We start from the raw sequence: 12,961 nt of genomic DNA, 5'->3' as shown, positions 1-12,961 counted from the left end.
ACTTTTTAAACATAAATTAATACCCATATTTGATGGGAGAAAAAATTGGACTCACGTTATTTTCAATCACTAATCTAAGTTAGAGTCGTACATAAGTTATGATGATTTGTAGTACTAGTACAATAATTAATCACATCAATATAATATGGAGACACCAATAAAAAAAGACTTTATTATCTTCCATTCCGATATGACAATTCGAATAGACAACCAAATTACCCTTCATTATCTTTATCAGAAAACTCCTTATCTCAATCAGTGTGAGAAACTTCCATTAAATAGCATTGAATTGAAAAGACATCCACTATTTTATACTCCTATATTACTTAATTTAATTAAGTACTTCCTCCTCCGTCCCAGATTAAGAGTCATTTTTTGCCATAAAAGTCCATCTCAGTTTAAGAGTCATTTTTAGAATTTTCCATATTTGACAATACAATTTTACCCTATTCTTCATCAAAATTACATAAAAATGACATTATCTACATTAAATAAATCAAAACAAAAAGTAAAAGTCAAAAGGGACCCACCTTCAACCAACTTCAACATCTCACTTCATTTATTACACATTGTACACTTTATTTATTACACACTCCATCATCTCACTTCATTTATTACACATTGTATCATCTCACTTTATTTATTATACACTTCATCATCTCATTTCATTTATTACACACTTCAACTCTTTCTTAAAATCCGAGCCATAACAATAAGTGACTCCAAATGTGGGACGGATGGAGTAATAATAAATGAGATAGTCGAGAATAAAGATTAAAGAAAACTTATGTACTCCATTAAAAATGAGGAAATTTTAATTTTGTATAATTATTTTAGAGCCAAAAGAAGGGAATAGTAATAAAAAGGCTGATTTATTAACAGATTTTTCGTCGGCAAAGGTAGGACACAAATCAAACTTTGAAATTTGACCATTTATATTTGTTTTAAAATATTTTGAAACAAACAAACACATAAATTTATATTTTCTGCAAAATATTGCTCACCTATCTTATAGTACTAAGTACTACTAGGACAACCACAAATACCAAAGCATAGCGACCATTTTAATTTATTACTACTATTTTGTAGGTAGAGACCATTTTATTAAAGAAGTGAGTACCATTTTTTAATTTTTCTTTCATAATATTATGATAAGAATAGATAAAATATTATTCCAAATTTGTTTTTATCTTGACTTTCGGGTTGGAACTATATTACTCCATACTGGAAATAAGTTAGGCGAGTTTCCAACAAAAGAAGAAAAATAATTCAATATTATTGTTTTTGTTTTGTTTATTTTCAAGAATTAATCAAATAAAATTAGGCGGAGCTTATTATTACGAACATGAAAGAGATACACTATGTCGTTTTCAGTACTGTTCTCTATTTTGTTGTTTTTATATGGAACTATCGCTGCATACCGATGGAGTATAATAAGTATTTCACCTTTCCACAAAATAAATATGGTCTCATTTGCCATTTTAGAATATCTAAAAAAATAGTAGGACTCCGTAATTTTATTTTGAAAATGGAAATTTCTCTCTTTTCCATTTTTTTTCTAATCTCTCATCTCTCTTAATATAACAATTTCTTATTAAAATATATATCGTTATGTGCACGGATGGAATACTAATAAGTCTATCTTTCAGGATTGTATTAAGATGATAACTAATTTAATATAATAACCTTAGTTACTATAAATTCAGCGTATTAAAAATATCAATACAATAATATGAGTATATCAATTATATTAATATTTAAATAATATCAACACAAAAATATTATTCATATACGCATATCACTGTTTAATATATCAGTAGTATTTTTATTACACTGAAAGTTAGGAATTACTAAGCATCAAAAGTTATGAAACTTTTAAAAAGTTGGATTTTTCTCATGAATTTTAAAATTGACAAATAATATCACGAATTTTATCCTAAGTTTATTATTTCTCACCAATGAAAAAAATTCCCACTATATTGAATAACAATTTTGGAGGGTGTGTTACAAGAAAAACTATCCTCAAAGATTGAAAAACTTGAAACTCTCGAAGTTATTGTCTAGATATTACGAAAATAAATCCGTATCATGATATTATTTGCTGGAATTTTCGAGATCACGCAGTTTCAAGACCGACGGTGGATGAATCCTCCGACGTCTTGTCGCGAATAGAGGCCTTGGCACTTTGGGATGCGGAGGCAGGTGTCGAATTGAAGAGAGTTATGGCTTTAGTTGGTGGAGCCCGCACGCTTACGTGGACGGATAGCGATTGGACGGAATTATGTCAAAGAAGAGGGGCAATTTGGGAAATGTTGACGTGGCTATAGCGTATAGGAGAGGGCAAACATAAACCATGTATCATGCAGTTTACGTTAATGTCGACGTAATTACATTAAACTATTTTAATACTCTACACACTTTAATTTAAATTCATTATTAAACTAATATTCCAATGGTCTAGTAATAGGTATTTAACATTTTTAAGCATGAATTTTATAAATATGATGAATGTCAATTGAACAAATTAATGATAAATTATAAGTGAAATAAATTAATGAAATATAAAACGTACTTATAACTTATTGGCAGACTAATCAAATTATAAAATAAGAACTTTATTGGCATTCGGATGCGGCATGTAAAAGTAGGATCTATATTTAATTAAATTTTTTTCTTTTTTTTCTTATTTCTTAAAGCTTGCATCTAAGTCAAATCGAGATATTATATTGCAAATGAAGACTCTATTTAATTATATAAGTCAGCAATTTGGTTTATTTCTTTTATGGATTAGCACATTTTAAAAGGTAGACAGCTGATATTGACACTGCATACAATATACTCCTACAATAATTGATTTTGTTTGGATTGAAGATTAGTTAAATTGATTATTCAAGTGAATAGTGTTCCGATTTAATTGTCGAACTCAACTTATATGGATTAGAATATATTAAGTACACGTGTCAAACTTACAAAGGCCAAATTAGTACTAGTACTAGCTTTGGTGTTATTATCACATTACTCGCTCCGTCTCCGATTAAAAGTCACAATTTTCCATTTTAATCTGTCCCCAATTAAGAGTTACACTTTATTTTTACCATAAATAGTATGTAGGTCTCACATTCCACTAACTCAATTCACTCATAATTTATATAAAACCAATATAAAAAAATGGATCTCACATTCCACTGACTTTTTCAACCAACTTTTCTTTACATTTCTTAAAACTCGTGCCCGGTCAAAGTATGACTCTTAATCGAGGACGGAGGGAGTATATAATTGAACAGACTCGTTACATATAATATGTTAGTTGGGGGGCAGTAGGGACACACTAGGTTTATTTGTTATTGATTACTCCATATATTCATAAGCAAATAGAAGTCTCCTTCGGTACAAATTTATAAAAATATAAAGAAACATAAATAGAAAAAGATAGTGAATTATGATTCTCACTTTTTTATATACTTCTACTTTTATAAATGTGTGAAATAGTTAGCTGAATGTGAGACCTATTTACCATTTATAGTAAAAATAAATTTAGACTATTATTGATGGACATGCCAAAATAGAAAAACCAGACTTCTAAGCAGACAAATGGAGTAGTACTATTGATAAAAATTTTAATACAAAACTAATAAAGCAAGTGAAATATAAAGAAAAATGGTTGATATATTTTTAGCGAAAAATTAACTAGATTGAATTCATTAGAGAAAGAAACTTATCATAAATAGATAAAATATTAATTTTTTAATTACTGCATAATAGTTTAGGTGTTTCATTTATTCGTCAGTTGTTTTATTTATTCGTCAGTTGTTTTATAATCGGCTTTTGCCCCTTTCTATTACCCAAAAAATATTCATACATATGGTTAGCATTATCAATTTGTCATGATACATTTATCAAATAAATAATACTTTAGAACAATATACACTTTTTTTTAAAAAATGAAAATGACTAGACGAATAGAAACTTTGTGAGAGAAGATAGCAGTACTGCAGTGGTACGCGTTGCGTGTAATGGAGCTGAAATAGAAGAATAGATGCAATTAAATTGGGACGAAAACATGTGCCCTATTATAGCCTTGTGGGTCAAATGACATTTAAATGTTTTGGAATTATTTCTCAACTGGACTATTAAATTTATTGAATTATTTGGTTGAAAGTTGAGTGCTCTATCAATCAAACATAATCCACTAAAAAAAGTAGATATATAAGTGATAGGCCTACCCAAATCATAGTAGGTTATAGAATGATACTGTAGATTATTATTTATCTATTTTTTAGCTTAAAATAATTAGAGAGTAAAACATACAATGTCACAGACATCTAAAAACTAAACAAGTAAAATTATTGATTAAACCCTATTTAATAGAAACATTATGTAACAAAGTCACGTTCCTAGATAATACTAATATAGCTAATCGAATTGCAAATTCTCCTTAACAGTCATTACCTCCGAAGAATAATAATAATAATAATAATAATAATAATAATAATAATAATAATAATAATAATAATAATAATAATAATATAAATAAAAATAAATAAAAATAATAAATAGTACTAATAAGTAACAACAACAACAACAACAATAACAATAATAATAATAATAACTATAATTATAATTGTACTAAGCAGTACTATTGGGTTTTACTTCATACGTTCGAATGTTCGATAATAATACGAGCTTCATAATCTTTTATACTAATCAATTTAAATCAAAAGGACACTAATGATACCGATTATAATTACACGGAAAGTAACTTCATTCAATAATTAAGTTATAGACTAATATTTGATTTTATTTTATTTTTTGGTTTACCATAGGTGTACCGAACCCCCGCCTTCGGCGGAATCCGACTAATCCTGCTCGACCGGTTTGCAGACTAAGGCCGAAAGTCTCCCAGTGGGTGGTGGAGTTTGAACCCGTAACCTCAAGGTCACCACAGCTCCGCGCTGCCAACTGCACTACAACCCGTTGGTAGACTAATATTCGATTTTAATTACACGGAAAGTAACTTTTCGTTTAATATGAATAGTTGGGTTGTTTAAACACTCACGACAAACAACATTATCTTACACTTTATTGGTACTCCATTTCACATAAACTGCAGCTACACAATTAAAATAAATTCCTAACAAATAAAAAAAATGGCATAATTAAAATCATAAAATCTTTTAAAAATTAATTTTAAGGAGAATAAAGAGAATAAAAAATAAAAATTACTTATATTAAAATTTTAATTTCAAGATAGAAAAAGTCAGCCAAAACCCAAAACTCTTACTCGGACAGTCGCACTCTTATTAGCTGAGAGCGTTGCAACTCCGTATTTAAAAAAGCAAGTCCAACTACTTGACCTGCATCTGCAGCATTTGTTGCCACAAAATATCGTATTTTATTTATTATTTCATGAATTTCAAATTAACTAAATTAATGCAAGATGCATTTATGCCTCGAATTTAGTAACAATGACAAAATGAAAGCATGATACCAATTCAAGAAAACAAGCAGAGTATTTTCAATTTTTCACTAGTAAGATTTCATAAGATTCTCTGTTAGAGTGTTGACAGCAACAGCGGAGTTTTTTTCATAGTGAAAGAAACCTTTTAAAGGTTTGTGCTTGTTTGTATTTGCTGCAGAAAATTTTCAGAGTAGGAAGAAGAAAGAGGGGAAACTTGTTTGCATGCTACTACTTTTTATTATTTTTGTATTATTATTTGTTTCTTTGAGGACTATAAGATAGAATCTGTGGCTTCTGATTCTCATTTCTCACCACCCAAATCATCAAAGTTTGAATTTTTCACACAGTTGTTGAGCTTGTTCACTCTGATAGGTCATAGGCCCACATTTTATCTGTCTAAATTTTGATGTTTGCTTGATTTCTTAAGTTGATTTTGGTACATGGGTTGGTTTCAAGGAAGATTCTTTATCTTTTTACAGGGTGAAAAAAAAGGTAGGGTTTTGGTTGGAGGAATTCATGGCTGAGATTGGGGCAGGATGTAACGAGGGTTTGAGTGGAAAAGCTTTGATTTTTATTGCTTTACTTGCTTTTGCTTGTGGGATTGTTTCAGCTCAAGAGAATCTTGAGCAAGTGATTGCTACAAAAGGAAATGGTGCCTTTGAATCTGATTATGCCACAAGAATAATCAGATTCTTGAAGCAAAGTAGAGAGTTGCTTGCAAGAACTGTTTGGCCTGTAAGATGTTTGTTCATCCTACAATTTTATGAAATTTTGAGAAATTTTAGCAAATTGTTGATTTAAGGATTGGAATAATTGCAGGATATTGAATTTGGATGGAGAATAGTTCTTGGTACTGTGGTTGGATTCTTTGGTGCTGCTCTTGGTAGTGTTGGAGGTGTTGGTGGAGGTGGTATTTTCGTTCCTATGCTGTCGGTGATCATAGGGTTCGACCCCAAAACTTCGACTGCTATATCGAAATGTAAGATTTAGAGCTAGACATAGACTAGTTTGCATATATGTTTGATGAGAATTGGATTTGATGTAGATACATTAATGTTGGTGGAGGTGGCATTTTTGTTCCTATGCTGTTGTTAATCATAGGGTTCGACCCCAAAACTTGGAATGCTATATTGAAGTGTAAGATTTAGTGCTAGACGTGGACTAGTTTCCACATATATTTGAGGAGAATTGGATTGATAGACACATCAATGTGTGTAGCATGTGCTCATTGTAGTGTGCCTTTGTTTTTTTGCCTCCATAAGTGTAGTATTGTTTTCTTGATCAGGTATGATAACCGGTGCTGCATTCGCTACTGTATATTACAACATCAAGCTCCGGCATCCTTCCCTCGATCTCCCCATAATTGATTATGATTTAGCTCTTCTTTTCCAGCCAATGCTGATTCTTGGCATTAGCATTGGAGTTTTTTTCAATGTGATTTTTGCAGAATGGATGGTAACTGTCTTGCTCATAGTTCTTTTCATAGGTAAACTGACTAATTATCGCCTACGCGGCTCTGTCCTTTTCTATTCAACGATAGTGCTTACTCATTTTAGAATTCGACAGCTACCTCGACAAAGGCATTCTTCAAAGGTGTCGAAACATGGAAGAAGGAAACCATAATAAAGAAGGTGGTGTAAAATTTCTACTTAATTTCAGTGTCTGTGTTACACCTTTAAGCTGATCAGTTTGCTCGTTCCTTTCGCGTTACAGGAAGCTGCTAGGTGGTCCACATCTGATTGTAAGTCGGATTCTTGAATTTCTTCATGCTCACGCTACAGAAACCACTAATACTTGTAATCAATTCAGCACAAGCTAATGGAAGCGAAGAAGCTCCGTACAAGCTTCTACCAACAGGCCCCGCTGATGAAAATCGAGTGAATCTCATCGAGGAAAAACCATTAAAGGTTATGAGATCAAAGCCTCACCATCTTCAAACGATTAGTTTCTGAAATGGATTGCCTAACTCTGCAGGTTTCAGTAATCAACAACGTATCGTGGAAGAAGCTCGGCTTTCTCCTTGCTGTCTGGCTCGTCATATTCTTGCTCCACGTCTCCAGGGTTTATCTTCGAACCATTCTGTCAAATCTTAACTCTTTTTTACCGTATATCAAATATTCTTCGTCTATAACATCAAACACATTTCTGCAGGACTTCATGAACACTTGTTCAGTTGCATTTTGGACAGTAACATTATTGCAGGTAAACATCTCTAAACCGCACACATTGAATTAGCTCAGGGTTTTTCACAGCTCATCATTCTTCTCTTTGTCTGTAGATTCCCGTTACAATTGGAGCCTCGGGGTATCAGGCTGTCTGTTTATACAAGGGTTGGAGCGTGGTCGCATCCAAAGGAGAACCAGGAATTAATTGGACGGTATACCAGTTGATTCTTTGCTGTTTATGCGGAGTATTAGCTGGCGTAGTAGGTGGTCTGCTAGGCCTCGGAGGAGGATTCATCCTAGGCCCGTTGTTCCTCGAGCTAGGAATTCCACCACAGGTGCATTTCTTTCTTTCTCATCGAGGAAATCTTGATCATATGTCTAATTTGTTCGCGTTCTTTAAATGCAGGTTTCGAGTGCCACAGCAACACTGGTCATGGCATTCTCCGCGTCCATGTCTGTCATACAATACTATCTATTGAGGCGTTTCCCTCCATCCTACGGTACGCTCTTCCACATTTGCAAAGTCGAGAAACCTCACTACAAATGATCCCAATCATGGGGAGCTAAATCTCATTCGTGTTAAAATCATCGGTTTTTTCTTGCAGCCCTTTATTTTGTCGTAGTGGCTACCTTTGCTGCATTGGTGGGACTGCACGTGGTAAGGAAGATCGTTAGCATACTTGGTAGGGCGTCGTTGATCATCTTCATCCTTGCCTTCACCATCTTTGTGAGCGCGATTTCACTAGGTATGCTCGTTTTTTCTTCTTCTCGTTTTCGTTTTAGCTCGGGCCCCACATTGGGGAAGATAGTTTATGTTACTCTATTTCGGACAGGTTGGGTTGGCATCGAAAACATCATCGGAAACGTCGACGGTGGATTTGAAATGTGGTTTTACAGCTTTTGTGAATACAACAAGCCTTAGTTACTGCCTCAGAAGATCATTTCATGCACACTTTTGTACCTATACTTTTGTCCTGTTTTTCTTTGTTGTGAGAAAGCTTATATTTTCATTCTTGGTGATTAAAATCAAGATTTAATATGTCAATATATCTTGAATTTATCATCCATCTATTTTTCCAACAACAACGGTGTTCGGTTATTCAAGATTAACTTCTCCGAAGATTGCTTGAGATTGAATTGAACCTAAAATTATTAATTTTATCACATGAGAATTTAAATTAGTCAAAGAGACTTCATGATATCGAAAGAAAACAAGCAATAAAATTTACCTAACTTTTATAACTGAATAGAAAATAGAAATCACACACCAAATTTTACAGATGTATACATATGTATGTTGTTTCTCTGAAGTATAAGTTGACAAATTGTGTCAATCTACAAAATCATCTCGGTTTTTGTTCGTCGTATAACCCTGGAGGTAAGTCAGCACTTGGCTACAGTTCATCCTTGGTCACGCCATCTTGAGTTTTCAAATTTTTGTTGATAAGTGCAGCCAAGTCCTTCAAGTTGGACTTTGTGGAGAGCTTGATCTGTGCACGAGACGTGTTAAAAAGACAAGTCTCGACTATAAGGAGTTGAACGTTTAAAAATAGTTTACCGGGTTTGACTTGTCGTTTGCAGGGTAGAAGAGTAGCGTTGGATAGTCTTCGACCTACAGAGCCATTTCAACTTTTAAGTACTAATAAAAGAGGTATTCGTACAGTTATGACGTAAGAACTGAAGATATGAGGGCGTACCTGCAGTTTTGGGTGTTCGTTTGTTGAAGCATCTATTCTTGCGAAAACCAGATTATCCAACCCCTTGAAGTGCTTTGCCAATTTCTCGACATGCTTGGTTGTGGCTTCGCAGGTGATGCACCACGGTGTGGAGACCTAAAAACGAGCAGTGTCAAGATTTCTGCTTTCATGTGGAACTATGCGGCTCTGTGCTCATGAACAAAATGAACGAGAAGCAAAGAACGAAAACAGAATACGAGAAGCCCGGATATGAACAAACCTCCAAAACAATGTTTGCTGGATTGTTAATGACCAACTCATCAAATGTCTTTCCCACCACAGTCAGAACGCTGGCGTTTTTCTGCAGAAAATTCAAGCCGTGTTACTAACGTTGTTAAAGAAAACTGAAAATACCTGAATTAAGCAATTTGGCAAAGTAAAAGGTAAGTAACTTTCAACCGACAGGAACTCACATTATCAGGAATTGTTTGTGACTTATAGTATGGCTTCAACGTCCCTTGCACGAGGCCAGTGCAGAATTCCTGCAACGCCAATACATATAATGATCGAACGAGAAAACACATGATAGTTGAAAATCAAAACTAAGACAGAAGAAAATCATTACTTCAATATTTCTTGATGTTATGTCAGATTCTAGCAGATACTTGGAGTTGCTGTTGTAGTCAAAAGAAACAACCTGGAGTACAAAAGAAGTACAATTTCAACCGGGAATTGTACAAGAAGGAGACACAATAATTTGTAGAGACTTTACCACTGCATCCTCCGAGTCTTCTAGACCAAATAAAGTTAGGAAGGGCTTCGCGAGGTTTTCCTCTCTAATATCTACAGCTACAAACATCATCTGCAATATCACAAGAACCTTTTACGAGATATGGTGTGGCCAAAAGAAAGACTAAAAGTAGAAGCCCGCAGCTTGGTCGACCTGTGACTTGAACTTCTTCGCAATTTCTTGCAATGGCTTAAGAAGCTTCTGCAAGTCGTCATCCTCAGCAAAGACATACACCTAGTCGAACGCAAGGGAGATTAAAAAATTGCACTTTTAACGGTATCCAAAAGTTATATTTGCCATGATTGTACAAACACACACACTTGTAAAATACATTTTTACAAACAGGAAAAATAAAAAACAAAAACCGGAGAAAAATGTCTGCAATTGATGGAAGAGCAACCTGTAGCTTGTTTGTGCTGGAATACACTTTAGCAGAGTTGAGCTCAGTCATTACAGTAACCAACGGGAATCTGTTGTTCTCCAAAAAAAGCAAGATTTCATTGGAACTGAAGTGCCCATCTGTAAACCAAACAAATCACCTCTTTAGTCAAAATAATACTATTTGAATAACAACATTGCTAAAACCATAGAGCTAAAGAATTTATGCACAAATAACAAGTAAAATTCCCATCGCAATCATTTGTATACTGATCACATTTTAGAAATGAAGCTGCGAGAAACCATCTTCCCTAAATGAACTTACCAAACGATGTGTAATGCTCTGGTTCACTTTTCACAAGACCAAAGAAAGGCTTAGTTGGCGTGCCAACAGGGTATAATACTTTGGCTACCTCACCGCTGCTCGTTTCTATGAATTGAACTTCATTGTCAGCAGCAGCAGCTTTCACGAATTCTCCATAATCAGGTCCCTGAATATATTATGTACGATTTAGTAAGTTTGCACCAACTTGGACTAGGAAATGACAAGCGCAGGTCAGTATTTCTGGAAGTTATAATCTCTTTCTCAATGTGTCGGACATAGATATCAACTGTACGGAATCCATTGCAAACGTGACTGAAGATATAACAAACGAACGATATAATGAAATAATCACGCTCTTAACACCCACACACCTCAAATTTGTCGAACAGCCCAACTGCATAAGTGGAGTGATGCTTCAGGAATTCATTCGCATCAGCCACTGAGCTTATTTCAATGACAGGTGCCCCCGTCTTCTTCCTCGTCCACAACACAATTTCTTCCCTTTTCACAAAATGTCACCAAGAGAGAGCTCCATATCAGTATATCTTCACAAACATAACACATTAATGCGAATCCAGATTCCTAGAATGACTACACCAATGCAAATGAACCGATCACGACCACTCTTTTCTAAAGCAAGAATCTTGATTCGAACCATAAAACTTAATAATCACATCACACTGTCACTGAGATAACATAAGCAATAATTCAAGAACTCAAATACCAAACTCCACCAAATAACACATAAATGACTACACCAATGCAAATGAACCAATCACAATCACCCTCTTTTCAATCAAGAATCTTGATCCAAACCACAAAAACATCATAACTACATCACACACTCAGTGAAACTACACAAGCTAGTCCCAAAATCTGCCAATTATTCCTAGCAATGCAATAATTCAAAGAACTCATAAATCAAACTCTACCAAACAACACATAAAAACCAAGAATCAAACGCTTACGATGAAAATCCACCGGTGTAAGGCCGAGAGCTGCCATTGACAAACAGTAACAGAGTTGGGAACCCTCTAATCTCGATGCTGGAAGCCGCCTTCGAGTACCTGTCGCCATCAATCTTGGCCAGCAAAACCCTACTCCCTAAACCCTTGAGCACATTCGCAGCCTCTGCAAACCTCGGCATCAATTCAGCACTTCTGCCGCACCACGGCGCGTACCCCAACACCAGCACATACTCATTCTCCTCAATCGCCCTCTTCGCGGTGTCACCGCTGAGCTCAAGAACCACTCTCTGAGCTCTGCTCAGCACCTCCGTTTTCTTCCCAGATTCTCTGCTTTCGAAACGGGCTGCTGTGGGCTGCGAATTGTCTCCATTTTCTTGCTCTTCGTCGATTGCGATGAGCTCATCAATGTCGCCCAGATCATCATCAGCATCTTCGATTTGTGAAAAAACTGCTGCGGCAGTGAGGAGAAGGAGTAGAATTGAGGGGAGGAGAAGGGTTCTTGAGCTGAATTTGGGGCTGTACATGGTGAATTGTGGGTTAATTTACAGGATTCTAGAAGTAAAGATGGGAACTTTTTTTGGTGTGAGATCTGTTGTTTGGATTGTTTTATATACTATTTGATACTTGAGACTGTGAAACTATGCGGCAACGTGCTGAAGTGTAGATTTTCCTCTGCTTTGACCGACGTAACGCAATCTGAGTTTACTGCGATAGGCACTTTTTTGTCTGAATTCAGCAAAAAATTCCATCTTTTCTGAAAGTTTGACCATAAATTATGATTTTTAACTGTCAAATGATTATAAAAATCATGAAATTTATTAAGTAGACATAATTTCTCACACAATTTTAAATTACTAATTATATCATATTTTTTATTTAATTTAATCATCCCATTGATTGAAATCGGAGGAAATTGTGTACGGTGTGAGAGCCGAAATCCATGGCTTTTGTACCCTCCATCCGTCCGCAACGAATATGCACTTTGGGATCGGCATGAGTTTTGATATAAAATTAATGTAAGAGAGGTAGAGTGAAAAATTAATTATTAGTAGAGAATGAGTCTCACCTCAGTAGAGAAAAAAGACTCTTCAAAATTAGAAATTGCAAAAGACTCTCCAAAATTAGAAATTGCATATTCTTGTGCGACAGACTAATAAAAAGAAAATAGTGCATATTCTTGTGGGACGAAGAGAATATATAT

The 12,961-nt window shown here is 34.6% G+C and overlaps 2 protein-coding genes across 4 annotated transcripts; one reads left to right on the top strand and one right to left on the bottom strand.

Moving 5' to 3' along the window:
• Nucleotides 1-5,386: 5,386 nt before the first annotated feature.
• LOC148923468 (sulfite exporter TauE/SafE family protein 3-like) lies at nt 5,387-8,690 on the top strand. 3 transcript variants are annotated; one of them, XM_089061018.1, is made up of 13 exons: nt 5,387-5,529; nt 5,938-6,193; nt 6,278-6,437; nt 6,744-6,944; nt 7,025-7,089; nt 7,172-7,199; nt 7,268-7,365; nt 7,433-7,519; nt 7,610-7,660; nt 7,737-7,958; nt 8,030-8,123; nt 8,229-8,369; nt 8,457-8,690. In XM_089061018.1, the coding sequence occupies exons 2-13, from the start codon at nt 5,975-5,977 to the stop codon at nt 8,543-8,545; spliced, it is 1,455 nt and encodes a 484-aa protein (XP_088917144.1). In that variant the 5' UTR covers nt 5,387-5,529; nt 5,938-5,974; the 3' UTR covers nt 8,546-8,690. The 3 variants fall into 3 exon arrangements, with proteins under 3 accessions (XP_088917144.1, XP_088917142.1, XP_088917143.1); XM_089061016.1 differs by having other exon boundaries at nt 5,398-5,609; XM_089061017.1 differs by lacking the exon at nt 5,387-5,529 and adding an exon at nt 5,641-5,830.
• Nucleotides 8,691-8,837: 147 nt separating this feature from the next.
• On the bottom strand, nt 8,838-12,384 carry LOC125206914 (protein disulfide isomerase-like 1-6). The gene is made up of 12 exons (XM_089061015.1): nt 11,761-12,384; nt 11,164-11,293; nt 10,793-10,958; nt 10,490-10,608; nt 10,243-10,323; nt 10,072-10,161; nt 9,925-9,996; nt 9,773-9,841; nt 9,580-9,660; nt 9,321-9,455; nt 9,182-9,235; nt 8,838-9,113 (listed from the first exon to the last, which is right to left on the bottom strand). The coding sequence occupies exons 1-12, from the start codon at nt 12,282-12,284 to the stop codon at nt 9,018-9,020; spliced, it is 1,617 nt and encodes a 538-aa protein (XP_088917141.1). The 5' UTR covers nt 12,285-12,384; the 3' UTR covers nt 8,838-9,017.
• Nucleotides 12,385-12,961: the final 577 nt, after the last annotated feature.

This window comes from Salvia hispanica, chromosome 6 (assembly GCF_029641045.1).
Source record: "Salvia hispanica isolate PSC_SH4W2 chromosome 6, Shi_PSC_v1, whole genome shotgun sequence".
In the NCBI taxonomy this organism is placed as follows: Eukaryota; Viridiplantae; Streptophyta; class Magnoliopsida; order Lamiales; family Lamiaceae; genus Salvia; species Salvia hispanica.
This window is presented reverse-complemented; position numbering and strand designations above follow the sequence as displayed.

What these genes read in the sequence shown, in the direction of transcription:
- LOC148923468 (XM_089061018.1), top strand. Translation starts at nt 5,975, where the DNA reads ATGGCTGAGATTGGGGCAGGATGTAACGAGGGTTTGAGTGGAAAAGCT. An exon ending in TCGAGGAAAAACCATTAAAG is followed by an intron (nt 7,366 to 7,432) that starts GTTATGAGATCA and finishes CTAACTCTGCAG; the next exon opens with GTTTCAGTAATCAACAACGT. An exon ending in TGTGAGCGCGATTTCACTAG is followed by an intron (nt 8,370 to 8,456) that starts GTATGCTCGTTT and finishes TATTTCGGACAG; the next exon opens with GTTGGGTTGGCATCGAAAAC.
- LOC125206914 (XM_089061015.1), bottom strand. Translation starts at nt 12,284, where the DNA reads ATGTACAGCCCCAAATTCAGCTCAAGAACCCTTCTCCTCCCCTCAATT. An exon ending in AGAGCATTACACATCGTTTG is followed by an intron (nt 10,609 to 10,792) that starts GTAAGTTCATTT and finishes TTTGGTTTACAG; the next exon opens with ATGGGCACTTCAGTTCCAAT. An exon ending in CAAACGACAAGTCAAACCCG is followed by an intron (nt 9,114 to 9,181) that starts GTAAACTATTTT and finishes TCTCGTGCACAG; the next exon opens with ATCAAGCTCTCCACAAAGTC.